Raw genomic sequence first — 14,420 nt, forward strand, 5'->3', positions numbered from 1 at the left:
GTGGTGTTCAGTTTCAGATACACTGGTGTGGTAAATACCTTTTATTAGATGAAAAATGGACAAAGTCTCAAACACAGCTATTCAATAGGCATGAGATACAAGTAGCAAATTTCAAAGCTCAATTCAGCCGTTCGGACTTTATGTGTTGGCTAGACTGTACCGAGGAAGGGTGTTTCTTGTCTGGTGGTTATGAGGGCATTTGTTGGCCAGGAGAGGTGAAAAGGCTCCAGCTGATAACTGGGCCCTGGTAGTGGCTTTTGGAGCAGAGCTCGGTGCTGAAGCAGGCAGTAACTGTGTGATCCGCATCCTCGTGAGAGTCAGCAAAGGGAGTAAATACCTCTCAGTGAGTTAGGACGGTGCAGCTGGGCTCTCAATCCCTCTGCTTTGGCTTTGAGCATTACAGACACAGAACAACTCCAAACCTGGTGCTGCAGCCACTGAGAAGTCACCTTTGGTCCCAAGAGGCTCCCAAACTGTGACTCTGCGTGGCTCTGGCTAGATATAGCATTTGGAAGAGAGGCTCTCGTGTGTGCTTGATGCTGTGCGCTATTCCTGCTTTCAAAGCCTTCTGCTTTCTCTTGGTCAGGCCAGGGGACTTTCCCCCAGCCCCAAGGTGTGGGGGCAGATGTGACAATGGGGTTGTGCTGGAGCCCTCAGTAAATGCCTAAGCTCATCCTCAGGACTTGTACTTTTAGTTCATAAAACACAGAATGCAATTATTTACAGAGGGTTTTTCTGCAAATACTGTGAGTCTAAAGAAATGAGAAAAAATGCATGTTAATAATAAAACCTTGGTTACTGCTGTAATTCCAACTATTGCCTATATAACCGCACAGCAAATGCTGTTTTTTCTGGCTTGTGATAGTGGCCAGAATGATTTGGCATTTTTGTATTTTCTCTTGAATGCCAACAAGTGTAACATTCTCGTTGTACGAAAATGCAGATCACATAGCTATTGACTGATTCTTTTATTGTTTCAAAATGTAAATTTGTATTACATAATGATTTTTCTCAATTTGTATCAAAGCACAGGTTTTTATGTTACAACGATTCCTACACTCCTTGCAAAGTAATTGCTGAGGATCTCAAATAGCAGCAATTCCAGTAGCTCACAATCAAATTTCTCTTACACGTTTGTGTCTTTCTGGTGATCCTGAGCCACATAGCTCAGACTTTATAGCATGGTACTGGTTCACCTTAGCTGCAATTTTAGGAGTGAGCTCGGGAGACTTTTGCTGTTCCTTTCTCTCTAAGGAATCAAGCAGTGAGGACAGGCTCTTGGCTTCTGCTTGTGCCCTGTGCCCTGCTTCAAAAACCAGCTACCATACATGTATATCACCTCTGCTGCATTCTGCTGTGCTCCTTTATGTCCGTACTTCTTTGTAGTTGTCCAGTATTGCAGATCTCCACAGGGAATTAATAGTACTCAGAAATCAGCAAGCCTTAACCAACTTATAGTTGGTTAGCCCCAGTACCCTGGCAGTTCCCTCCTCCTGCTCCCTCCATGCGTTGTGCCTCCTGCGGTGCTTGTGCCGCACCACACGTTTCTGCAGGTCCTGGGGAAGGTCGCAGCGGTAGGAAAGGGGCTAAAAGTCAGAACACCAAATGAGTAACCGAGGCTGCGACAATCGCATACCCTGTGACACAAGAAAACTGCTCTGTTGAATCTGGAATGCAAAGCTGACTGGGGAAAAGGAGACACTCAGTTCTCTCCTCATTTCTGATTTCCCCTAAATAATCAGACCTGATTTTTTTTTTTTTTCTCCACACAGAAGTCTATTTACATCCATTCTCCTCCCATTCCCCTTTGGACTCTACTATTGCTCTAGCTTTACTTATGTAATGTCAGCAAGACAGACAGCACCGAGGCCACAGAGCCCTTCCACAGCAGCATCTTCCTGCTGCACCGCTCAGTGGTAAAGGCCTGGGAGGGCCTTTTGGGCCTTTGGGGACACTCTGATGCAGTGCACCTTACACAATGCACAGGCCAGCCCCTAGAGATGCGGATGGAATAAGGCCCTCTTCAAACCCAGCTGCCTCAAGAGTGTAGAAATAGGACTATAAAACACAACAGAAAAAAACCTTGCACTGCGAACAACAAACTGCATGTGTGATATCACCTCCTATACGAGGACTGCAAGCAGGCCAATGGGCTGTATTTCCAACGGTGACCTGTCCTATCTGCTGCATGCTGGGAAAATACTTTTCAAGAATGGGTTAGAAGTAGAAAGTATCTTTTAAGAAGTTTTCACATGTTTTTTACAGAAAGAAGTTGCTTTCATTTTAAAGTTTCAGTCCTGGTCACCATCTGATGCAAGCCAGCTGTGGTCCAGAAAAAACAAGGAATACACCTGTCATCGTCACTTGGTGATGGACCTACAGAAGTGAAAACAGAAGTGTTAATGGTGGGTGAATTTCCTTGGGGAAATGAGGGAAATCGCACGAAGCATTTTTCTTTCTCCTTTTGCTATTGCTGCTGTTATTCTAGCCCCACTGTGTCAAGGCAAAACCAAGAAAAGAAGCAAAAATACAGGATATGAAGGCTGACAACAGCAGCTACTGAAGCCATAATATTTACAGAATGTAATCTCTGAAAAATACAAGCATAACCCTGACACACTAGCTGTCATGCCTCTCCTTGTATTCAGTTTCACTGGATGCCAGAAGCAGGCTTGTAACGGTAGTGTTGGCCCTGATGCATGAGCCTGCACTGAAATAAGGCAGGCTGGATGGCACCTGAATTGCCAGCTTCTTCTTGGAGGTGGTGGCCATGGCAGTGACACTGAGGCAGAGATACAAAATGAGAAAGATAAGAGAAAAAAACTAGCTTTCTCACTTTATCTCTCCTTTTGGGTAAAAGATAGGCAGAGTGAGTAGTTAACAGCAACTTAAGATGTTGCTTGCAGAAGTATGAGAAAGCAAGAGGCCTTGGCATGGGGTTAAAACAACTGGCAAACATTAATATTGGTGAGTTAATCATGTACGATCTGGTTTATCAGTAACTGCAAGAGATGCAACAATAGCGAGGTTTGGGGAGAGCAGGCTCAGTTCTTGGATTGGATTGGCGGATCCTGAGAGGATGAATGCTTAAAATGGGGAGGATCCTTCAGCTGGGCAGTGAAGGTGCCCAGCAAGACTGCCCACAAAACACTGGCTTCTTGCAGGAGACAGGGGAGCCAAATCAGGGTGAGCTTGGCTGGAGCTCCTAGGAGAGGAACAGAGGGCTTCAAGGCTCCCGCTTCTAAACCTGACACTGTGCTGCGCGGCACAATGAGCGGTCCCTCTGCAGTGGTGTGGCCGTGCTGCTGCTGGCACCGGGTCCTGCAAAAGGACCAACGAAGCCAAATGGCACCGACCAAGGTGACCGCAGAGGATTCTCTCTTCTTTACGTGCTGAAGGCCTGGCAGATTTCGTTCAGCCAGAAGAATATAAAATCTAGATCAGGTTTTAGTTGTGGGAACATGCACTGGTGCTTTATTGTCAGAGTTTCTTCTGCAGCTATTCCTTTAGGAGTAGCAAGTACGTTGTTTAAAATTTTTAAATAGAAAATTCCCCAAAACTCAACACTGATTCAGAGCTCCCACACAATAACAAGCAATGTGGACAGTTAAACTGTGGACAGACAGGACTTACAGTCCTACTAAACAGGAGGCATTTGCTGGTATGCCATTTGTATCTGTGACAGAAAATGGAAATCTAACCGATAGTCTTACACGTAGGTAGAAGACTCTGGGGAGGGAGGAGATTAAATGGTGGTCAGCAGGATTAACAGCGCTGGGCCAGCAGCAGTGCCGGGGGTTGTGAAGCACAGCAGTGCAGTGCAGCACTGCCTGCTGATGGGCCCTAGTGGAGCGTGGTGTGTCCTCACCCAGCACCCAGCTAGCAGACGTTTGTCCCTGCAGCTTCTGCTTCTTGTCTTGAGCAGTTAATTGTTTATAAAGTGGGCTGAGTTTTCAAAGTGCCTGCTCCCATGGTACTGTCGCAAAGCGTCTCGTTCCCTGTCTCATTCCCCAGCTGTCAGCGCTGCCTTGTATCCTTGTGGCTAAACAGTGCCCTCCTTGAGGCAACCAGGATTGCTCACACTACAAAAACTTGCTCCAGGTTTTGCTACAACTGCTACAGGTGGAGGGTGCAGCCAATTTGCTCCAGAGGCTGCAGGTGAGGGTTCTGTGCCAATTAGTCATTGAGCAGGGCTGAGCCCTGACAGTCATTACAGAAACAATCAGGACATATAGCTGGAATATTTCTGGTAAATAAAATAGAACAAAGTCAAGTTCTTTTTGTTATTCAACCAGGCATTTGTTCATTTGAGGTGTTCATCCTCAGCACTGGGTTCTTTACAGTGAGGTATCATAAATAGATGACATGAAAATTGTCTGCAGGAGTTATGTTTATGTTTCATCTTGCTGTTAATCCTGAGCAGAGCTTTCTTACAAAGCAACAAGCATCAAGATAAATCTTGCTTCTTTAAAGTGATAGCAAATGAGAAAGACTTGAAATAAAATCAGTGTGGGATGCCTGAAAATATTTTCCCTGTGCCAGTTCTGAGAAGTGTACGTGGTTATGAATATCTTCCTGCCACAGAGCTGTTATAGGAAGGAGGCACTGAAAAGCAAAACCAAAAATAGGACTACTTGCACTAATGACAAGCTATCTGTGGATTACTTTTTGGATTATATTTTATTGAGAAAAGTCCATGTTAAAGGTTAGCTTTCAGTATGCTTCTGAGACACAGCTTTTTGTCAGCAGAAGTTGTTTAAGGTGGCCTGTCAGAGCTTGGTGCAGAATGTCCTTTCTTCAGTAGCATTCTTCTCCACCCCCCGATGATGTTTCTTCTTAAATTGGCGTGTCTTGAATTCTTCCGTGATTTCAGAGATTGACCTCCCTTTTGTTTCTGGGAGGAACAGATAGATGAGAACTGCCGCAGTGATCAGGACAGCAATAAAGATGAGGAAGCAAAAAGGACCAAGAACCATCTGGAGATAAAAACAGAGCAAGATGAGTGATTTCCCTGACAATACTTTCCCCTACAGATTCTTGCAAATTCTCTGTTTGCCCTACGAGATGAGGAATAAGTTTATCTTTTCAGTCTATTCTCAAGGCAGCAGAGGATGTCTGGACTCTAGGGAAGTGTTTTACATGAATGACCTCCACGTGCCAGTAATAATAAGGAATTCACGGCTTTGATCATCTACAAGGATTTCATCTCACTTTCTGTCCAGACCTAGAAAACCAGTTTAAATTGAGAGAGTCAAAGAGGAGATTTGAATCAAATTACATACAACAGCAAAGGGGAAAAGCATTCCAGTGAAAGTGAGGCCTAGCCAAATGACGATTCCACCAATTACAAAAGCAGAAGACCTTGTCGAGAGGGTGAAGATTTCATTCATGACAGATGCAACGGCTCCAGCTGAGGAAAAAACATAAAAAGCAAACAAAAACACTGCTGCATGGTTTGTGTTCTCCTGTGGAGATTTGGTTAACCACTTTACTCAAAGGTCACACAGTGCCCCAGTAATGTCAGGCTGCTGTGCGATCATGTAAATTTTGGAAGCACACCCACCCTGATCTGAATTCACCCACCAACCTCTCTAATGGTCCACAGAGAGAGATGCACACCCCAGAAATGCACTTCCTATCCACCTAAGATGTATCAAATATGGAGATGCCCTAAGGGTCTATTGCCCAGATGTGCCGACTGGGTTTTGCTACCATGGGAATTCTGCTAGGTTTTCAAGACATTCATAGTCCTCATATTCAGCCTTAAAATAGGCTGGCGTTTGATTTTGAAAATTGCATAACTGAAAGTAGTGCTTAGACATGGAAATTTCAGAGTAAGTATTGCTTTTAAGTGAGTGAAATCATAACAGAGAGCTGTAAATTTGGTTCTGGCATTACTGATGTAGATGATTAAGAGAGGATGAGAAAAGGCAGAATTACTAAGAGAGACTGTGTGTGCTATTGGGTATTTAATAGAGTTGAATTTTATAGGTGAATTAAGAAAACTGATATTTTAGAGGGGCTACCTCTGCCTTTCTGCAGAGACAGAGATGGACCAGATGAGTCTGCATGCACTGAACGGCATTCATGCCTCCCAAATCAAGTCTGAGTGATTTTTAATGAGTATTTCTTTGCCTTGAACCTGCAATTCAGTGTGAGGATATAGAGTCTTGATACATCAGGGTTTGAATTGTTTGAAGCAATTTGTTAAAAAAATTGTTCCTCAAGTTATTAATTCACCAGAAGTTGGAGCTCCCCCATCAGTCCAAACTAAGCTGCTGCTTTACAAAGATGTATTCACCCAGCCTCGTACTTTCCCACACATCCATGGCCTGTGCATTCCCTTGTGTCCAAGGTTTGCTCTTGCTATCAGTGCTGTTACACTCACCTGGTCCTATTCCATAGGCAATGATGAATAAAAAGATAAGAGTAACACTGCAGTAACGCATCCAGAGGAACCGATCCTAGACAAGGGCAGAAGGAGGGATGAGAATGACAATTAATTTTATAGCTATAGCACAGCTGATCTAAACATACAAGAGAAGTGATGTTGATGAAAAAGCCCACGATGCTGGGCTCTGTAATGGATGCTCACTACAACTACTTATCTCTGTACTGGATACAGTGGAAGGCCAAAAGTAGCCTGCAGTGTCCTATCTACAGAGGTGAGTTAAACTGCACCCTGGTCTGAAAAACATGTAATAAATTCCAAGAAAATTACAGCATGGGGAAAAGTGTAACTGATTCAACCTAATTATCTAATTTCCTTAGACAATTTCAGAGAAGTGTTTAAATCACGTGAATCAGAAGATTGAAACAGAGAGAAGTTAGTTTGTGGGCTGAGACAAAGATTGCAATACAGGACGAAACACTGGAAATATGGAAGGCAGGACACTGAGTTCCTCACTCGTCTACACCATCCAGGCTGGAAGGAGTTAGAGAGCTGCACGCTGTGTATCCAGCTGGATCACATGCAACGAGGGTGGAAATTGGTGGTGGGAAGGGGCAGTGCACACTGCTTCTGTTGCATGGGACATGGGATAGCAAATGGGAACGGTGACAAGAGATGCTCCTCCAGGGGATCAAAGGGCAGCAAACAATGAGAGAGCTTCAGAGAGATCAGGAAGGCAGAGAGCTGGAGGAAAGCTACGCCAGGCTGATGGTCTTACAAAATGTTTTTCACCGACTGTTTGAAAGATTGACTAAAAAGATGAAATACAAGACAGGACAAAGATAAAGGCCTTGCAAGATGGGCTGTGAATTTGTGTTCAGAAGATATTCTGACCTGCTCTTTTGGACGTCAGAACTAAGGCTGACTATCTGCTGTCCTGCACAAAGATTTCAGATGCAGGTCCACCCCTAGAGAGACATTTGCTTACGCTCAGTAGAAGGCTTGTTTCAAGCAACACCAGTATCAGTGCCATCAACAAATAACCACCCCATAGCAGAATCCGGCGTCCAAAACGATCGATAATGGAGCTCTGAGGGATAATAAAACAAACAAACAAACAAACAAAAACAACAACAAACATATCACTGGAAGCATGGCCAAATCCAGCTTTGAGCCTTTCAGCAAATCAAGTTTTCTTCTTCAGTTCTTATTTAGAGAACAGAAGTCTCGTTAGTACCAAGTTTGTTATTTACGGAGTTCCTTCTAGCATCTCTAGTGCTATGAATTGCCGTCACTGACTGAGCATTGCAGCTACTTTTGTATGAACACTGAAGTCAATGGAAGCATGTAATTATTCCATTAATATATATATACAAATGTATGGAAATAAGCAAACATTTATCTCTGAATGATATTTCATTTATATATGTATGAATAAAAGGTATTTTTATAAGAAAGTATGAAGATTGAAGATGGGAAGAAAGATTTAAAAGATGGAAAAAATTTGTCAGGGACAGTATCAACCACTTTACAGACTTATGTAGTGCCACAAAAAATCCTTTAGCTCACCAAATGAAGATTCATTTACATTAAAGGAGAATAGACACAAATCACGTGTACTTGAACTCTTAGAGCCCCAGCAGCGTCTGACTTACACAGAAGATGATGGAGATGAGCTCAGAGGTCGCAACTCCTAGAGCTACATATGGAATTATGTTTTCCTGGAGGTTGGCTGTCTGAAAAATTTCTGTGGTGTAGAAGGTGATCTAATAAATAAGAAACATTTTAAAATGAAGTATAGTCAATAGATGTAATACGTGCTTACCCAGCATCACTTAGAACTACATTTGGCATCACTGTAACAGTAACAGTATAGTACTGGGGCTTAGCAGAGGTGACATAACCTGCTTGAGATGTGAAAAATTGAAAGGTGATGGAGAAAAGGGATTTGAAAGTCCAGGAAAAAAAAAAAAAAAAAGAAGAGTTAAAGGATCATTCAGCCTGAAAGGCATGGAAGAAAGACGTTATGGCAAAGAGGAAAAGGAAAAGTGGAGGGACAAGACAGGGAAGACAGGGAGTGAAGAAAAGAAAAGCAAATTGCAATCATAGCAGACCATATGTAATTCTTCCAGCAGCTCATTCTGTAGGCCTTTCACAATTGTTAAGCAGAAGCTGCTCATCTGCAAAGCCCCTGATGGACTGAGCACTTAACAGTGGATGTAAGTATGGATATCAGGAATACTCAACTGCACTCAGGCCACAGAGCTGCAGACTCAGTAAAAGCAGAAGCATGGTACACAGCTGCGGATACACGGATGACTCTTTCAGCACTTCTAGGACATTCATTATTTTGGTGCCTTTTGTTACAGCCTTTTCCTTCAGCATGTCATCAAATTCTGTGTGATAATTCTCTTCTCCCCAGAGTTGCTTCATGGCTACAGAAGAGACAAAATGAAGTATATGCTTCCGTCATCTGATCCACTAGTCATTCACAGTTGAGTCCATGCCTTGATTCATCAGTCACTGAACAAAGAACTAAAACAGCTTACTGCAACATGCTGAGACTGGCCTGGAAAACGGCTTTCAACTTGTTCTAGTATTTAAAGGTAGATCGTAAATATTTCTGATGACTCCTCTTTTTCTAGAGTAATACAATTTTATGCTATGATCTTTGCAAGATCTCTCATCATGTAATTATCAGGAAATCTGTAGTTGTACAATAGAAAAGCTAATTCCCTCTATTAGGTTCACTTTCCCAAGGGTTACAGTCTAACAAATTAGGGATCTAAAATTTTCCCTTACCTTTCAAGCAACCATCTTTGTCTCCTTTTTGAAGCAAAAGATAGGGAGGTGACTCAGGAAAGAATGGCAAAAAGAGCAGTTGAATCAATGCCACCAACCCAGAGAAGGACAACAGCACATTCCACATGTCTTCAGTTCCTAAAAGATCTCTACGAAGGCACACAAGAGTGTATGTATAGGCCAAGACAGTTACATTCTACACCTAGTCTGGTATTTTCTGGATCCTAAGCTAGCAAAATGAAAACTATATCTATATCTATATCTATATCTATAGATATACTATATCTACATATATATATAGATATACCTGTAAAGAATAAATTGATGTAAAAGATGCTTAGATTAGGGAAAGGAAAACAGACTGATACCTTAGTTCTACTGCAAGATTGAGATTTTTCTCCAAAATTGAGTATTTTCTAAATATCAGTGGAGTTTGGACATTCCCACAACAGCTATCTCAACTAATATAGTAATTCTGCATGAGATTATCAAAAAATTAGCAGAACTGTCAGGTCTCAGAGGTATAGTAAGAGTTTATATACATATTTTTTTTCTTATTAACTTCAGCAGAGACTACATCTCCAGAGATAGACTCATCCTTTCTCAATAGAAGGGTCTTTCTCACCCCAGAGACTGACAAGGGAACCTCAGTGACTGGCATGAAGCAGACGTTTCCTGTTTGACAGATGTAGCTAAGCAAAGTTAAACTCCATCTTCAGTGTGTGTCTGTTTCTAGGACTAGGAGGACAGCACTTTCCTGACATATAGAAGACAAATAGAAAACAGGACCAGAAGGAGCAGCACAAGTACCGTAATCCAAGAATTCTTGCTACAGCTTTTCCTAGTGCAAGAAACACAGAGCAGGTCACATTTACAAATCCACGGAACTTCTTAGGTGAGATCTCTCCTGCATACTGAACATGGGCATTCATATGTATTCCTAAAGAGAAGACAAAAGAGAACTAAAGCTATAGAAAATAAGAGAGAGGGTCCCTTTCCATTTCTCCTTCAGCCAAAGGTAGCTCTCTCATCTCCCTCCTGAAATGTTTTCTGTATGTCCTCCACAGTAAATAGGCTGATAATGTACATCTACTCTAAGTGAGATGTTTCGCTAATCCACCAGATACCCTTCTCAGAAAGACCTCTTGAAGCCAAAGGACAGCTCGTCATTATATTGTCCCTGCCCAGGGAACAAACTGGACTATGCGATGGGTTTGTGCAGCCTGCTGCCTCGCTGCGAGCCATCATCTTCTTCTGTTTTCCCAATCTGCTCCTTGTTCCACTGGGGTTACTGTGCATGCCTGGGTACTCCCAGCAGGAAGATTTCTGTATCCACCCCAAAGAAGTCACATTAACATGGAGTAGTGGGAAGTCCTACCAGCACCAATGCCCTCGAGGAAGCGCCCAATCAGGATCATCTCAAAGGATTTGGCTCTCCTACTGAAGCCAGTGTTCAGTGTGGCTACTATTAGGACTGCATCATTGAACAGCAGACATTTCTTCCTGCAAGAGCAAACATGTGGGTATGATCCATGTTTTACTTTGTCATAGTTAACTAATGTCTGCATGTTCTCTTCTGGATTTATGGGCTAAACCATGGACATTTTAAAATCCGTTGCTTATAGGGCAATGATATCTGATTAGGAAAAGGTGTGATGTCTTCTCAGGAGAGCGGAAAGGGAAAAATTAGACTTCTCTTTTCTATGCTAATACCATGTGAGCATGCTGTGACACTGAAGGAAATTCCTTTAAGGTAGATACTGATAAGGAACTTTCTTTTTCACTTCTTTGGGCCAGGCTCCCATCCCCAACACTGCGGTTGTCCCCTGAGCTAGGCAAATCCAGTGTTAGGGAGAGCTAGATTCCCTATCCACCTTGAGCTCAAAGAGAGGATTCTGAATGTGGCATGAGAGATTCTGCTTATCTTTGCTGAAACTCTGGCTATTCTTAAAGAGGAATGAACCTGCACACTTTTTTTTTTTTTTTTTTTTTTTAAGAGCTGCAATCAATTAAAACAAACAATAAAAGAAAGAAAAAAAGAAAAAGCTTTTGCCTACAGAATATCTATCGTCTCCTTCACACCTGCAGTGTTGTTGGGCTCCCTAGGGCATTATTGCTCAATGAAGAAATTTCAGAGTGATTCTTTACTAAAATTTCAGCAAATGTATAGGAATTGTATGGCACCAAAAACTGTGAAAAGGTAATCAGAACCAGCTGCATGTTCTTGTCTCTCTAATGTACCTAGGTGTAGTTATACACGCAGAGTAGAGTTAATTCTGTACCAAGACGGGGAAGTGAAAATTCCTACATCTATTATATGAGGTGAGTAATAGTTAATTGCTTCCCTTATGGCATCCCTAATTAGTTAACCGTTGGGAAATATACTTACTTTCCATACTTTGCAGTCAGGTACCCACTACACAGGCATCCTATCATTCCCCCCACACAGTACATAGACACGATGAAGGACCACAGCAATGTGAGTGTCTCTTGCTGCAGCGCTGAACCGTATCGCTCCAGCCAGGTTTCGTTGATAAACTTCTGAATGTACTTGGACAGAAAAAGAGGTATTTATTCCTCTGAGGCACTAATTGCAATAGTTCTTTATTATGTTGGTGATTTTAAAAAGCTAGGTTAATAGTCGTTATGTTGAGATGTTGTATAAAGGAAAAAGATATAGTATAAGGAACCACCTAGACTTCCATAGTCCCTCCATTCAACTGTGTAATATGTACTGCGACAGTAAGGGATGGGAAAGAGCGGGGGATAAACTCACGTAGTACCATGGAAGAGATTTTTAGAGCTTCTTCGAGGTGTAAGGCCTAGACCCATGAAAAGCAGTTACAGGTTTGCTGTTGTGAGAGCTTTACTTACTGGAGAAGTGTAATTGATCACAGACATTTGAAAACCAGAGAGGTGTGTTCCACCAATTCCTAGCACCAAAATCATTAGCAATAGCTTCCGGTATTGAACCTGCCAAAGATGATGAAAGACATGCTAAGGTCCTGACACCAGCAGGGCTTTCAGAAACACGAGGTAATTTATAAGGTATTACATCTTTACATTTCCATGATTAAAAAGCCTTTATAAAGAAAAAAAATAAACAAAACAAAACAACAACAACGAATTATATGTTTCAATAATGAAGCAAAATTGCTGGGAAGTAGTTAAGATGCAAATCCACACATCCCTTTAAGTTCTTCTCCTGGTTACTAACAGCCTGGAAAGATGCAGTCTTTAATTCTTTTCATTTTGGCAGCCACAGAAATTTAAAAAAATCATAAAAAATCATAAAAGCCTTGTTGAAACAGTTCATGTTTGCTTCTGTACTGGTAAGAAGCCACACCTTTCTTGAATCCTTTTTTCCCTTCAACCATAACTTCTTGGAGACTTCGTTCACCAGCTTCCAGGGAATAATCAAGTCTGTCCTCTTAAAACTTTTTTTTTTTTTTTAAATTTCACTTTTATTACTCTCGTAGGAATCTGCAGCTTCAGAGCCCCTGCTTGAATGACTTCTATTTGAAATGCTGTGTTCCCATGATGTACACTGAATTTTAGAGCACCCTTCACAAGCACATAAGTTTTCAGGTATTTAGTCAGGTCACACTGTAAACAGATGAGTATCCTCAAATGTCTTCAAGACTGCAGGGCAGTACAGTGGGAGATTTGTTCCTTTTTGTCTCTTCCATACCACTCTTTTATCCATTTTCTTCAAAGGGTCTGTTCTTTCCTGGCTTCCCAGGTCCTCTCTTAAACCCCTCCCTTTTGTACCTCCAATATATTTTCTGCAGGTGCTGTGTACTCAGTCTTATTGCTGAATCAGTGTTGTCCCCAGCATGTGCTCTGTTCATTTTCATTACTGCTTGATTCCCTTTTTCTGTAATCTTAAAAGATTAAGCTGCTATCGGTGACCAGGGCTAGAAGACAAGAAGTTGGATACTCACCAGGTCTGAGAGGAAACCAGCCATTTCCCCCTGAAAACCTGCCTGCTCTGAGAGCCCTTGTCAAGTCTGTCAGATTGAGTGATACGTTTTCTATGCTTAGATTATAAGAAGTTGGGATCATAGCACAGAAGTTAAATTCTAACTATGTGCCTTCTGGTGAATTATGTCCTCCTCCATCACTGGCCAGGGTCTCCTTTTGCTGGTTTAATTATTCCAAGACTCGGATATGCCAAGCTGATTACAACATTGGTAAATGTTTGTCCTTGTAACGGGAGTGCTCCCCCTTATTTGCACTGCTAAAGCGACCGAGTGTTCCTGTTTTGTGGGTTCGGGCGGTGTTAGCAGCTTTCCTGCAGGGCAGCAGCCTGCCTTCCCTCTCTGCCAGCAGTGTCAGCAGTGTGTGCCCTCCTCCCAGCCCACCACAGAGATACACCACAGAGTATGGTGTATCTGTGCTGCCTGCTTTTCTGCACACCACAAGATTTTCAATCGGTTGAAGTATCTGAGCAATTTCCCAGCTGCAGGACATGAAGTATTTGAATATTGGCATGGAGAAAGAGCCTTGGTCCTTGTGAACACCCAGTTTTCTCGAGGCTCACGCTGTTTCCAGAACTACTCAGACCTGTTGCTAACCACTATTACCTGTTTGCTACAGCAGAGATAGCCATGTGTGTGCCAGAGCAGGGAGCTCATTCTGCTCTGGCTTTAGGGTTGATTTTAAGAAGTCCTTTCCACTTTGAGAAAAACTATTCTGACTCAACAAAAGACTTGCCTATTTACAAAGAGTGCAAATTCCTTCTTCATTCCTTCAGGCTTCTACAAACAACGTTTCATACTACTCTAAGTACAACACAGCGTCCTATAAAGATGTAGCCGTCTGTGGTTGGTGCAGAAGGGGTGGCAGCTCTGAGGACAAGAGAAGCTTTGCTGAGCAGTGCTTGTCGCATCGCAGCCACCCGCAGCTCAGCCCGTGCGTCCCCGTGCCCGGCAGCCCCAGCGAGCTTGCTGAGTCACGCCTCGACCTTTCTGCAGTCACGCTCTCTCCAAAGCCTCTGCCTGGGTGCCCTGTGGCACACCAGCACGGTGAGGTAGTTCCTCTGTCCACCCGCACCATTCGCATCCTCCCTGAATTCGGCGTCACCTCCACATCAGCTGTAGCAGCGTTTCCTTCCTGCCCCTCTCAGCGCAGACTCTTCAAATGTTCTCACTTTTAAAACACCTCAGAATCCACCTTCCTCTTCAATTACTACTGCAAAAATCCCTGTCTTTGTTTAGGTTTTGTC

At 42.7% G+C, this 14,420-nt stretch overlaps 1 protein-coding gene across 2 annotated transcripts; it reads right to left on the reverse strand.

Moving 5' to 3' along the window:
* Positions 1–4,383: 4,383 nt before the first annotated feature.
* LOC309884830 (solute carrier family 2, facilitated glucose transporter member 11-like) lies at positions 4,384–13,193 on the reverse strand. 2 transcript variants are annotated; one of them, XM_082774181.1, is made up of 12 exons: positions 13,138–13,193; positions 12,068–12,166; positions 11,583–11,743; positions 10,572–10,696; positions 10,004–10,133; positions 9,194–9,342; positions 8,639–8,826; positions 8,047–8,157; positions 7,380–7,481; positions 6,389–6,464; positions 5,283–5,410; positions 4,384–4,976 (listed from the first exon to the last, which is right to left on the reverse strand). In XM_082774181.1, the coding sequence occupies exons 1-12, from the start codon at positions 13,159–13,161 to the stop codon at positions 4,770–4,772; spliced, it is 1,500 nt and encodes a 499-aa protein (XP_082630307.1). In that variant the 5' UTR covers positions 13,162–13,193; the 3' UTR covers positions 4,384–4,769. The 2 variants fall into 2 exon arrangements, with proteins under 2 accessions (XP_082630307.1, XP_082630308.1); XM_082774182.1 differs by having other exon boundaries at positions 4,797–4,976; positions 5,362–5,410.
* Between the last annotated feature and the right edge of the window lie 1,227 nt (positions 13,194–14,420).

This window comes from Aythya marila (assembly GCF_965140915.1).
Source record: "Aythya marila genome assembly, chromosome: 17".
Classification (NCBI taxonomy): domain Eukaryota; kingdom Metazoa; phylum Chordata; class Aves; order Anseriformes; family Anatidae; genus Aythya; species Aythya marila.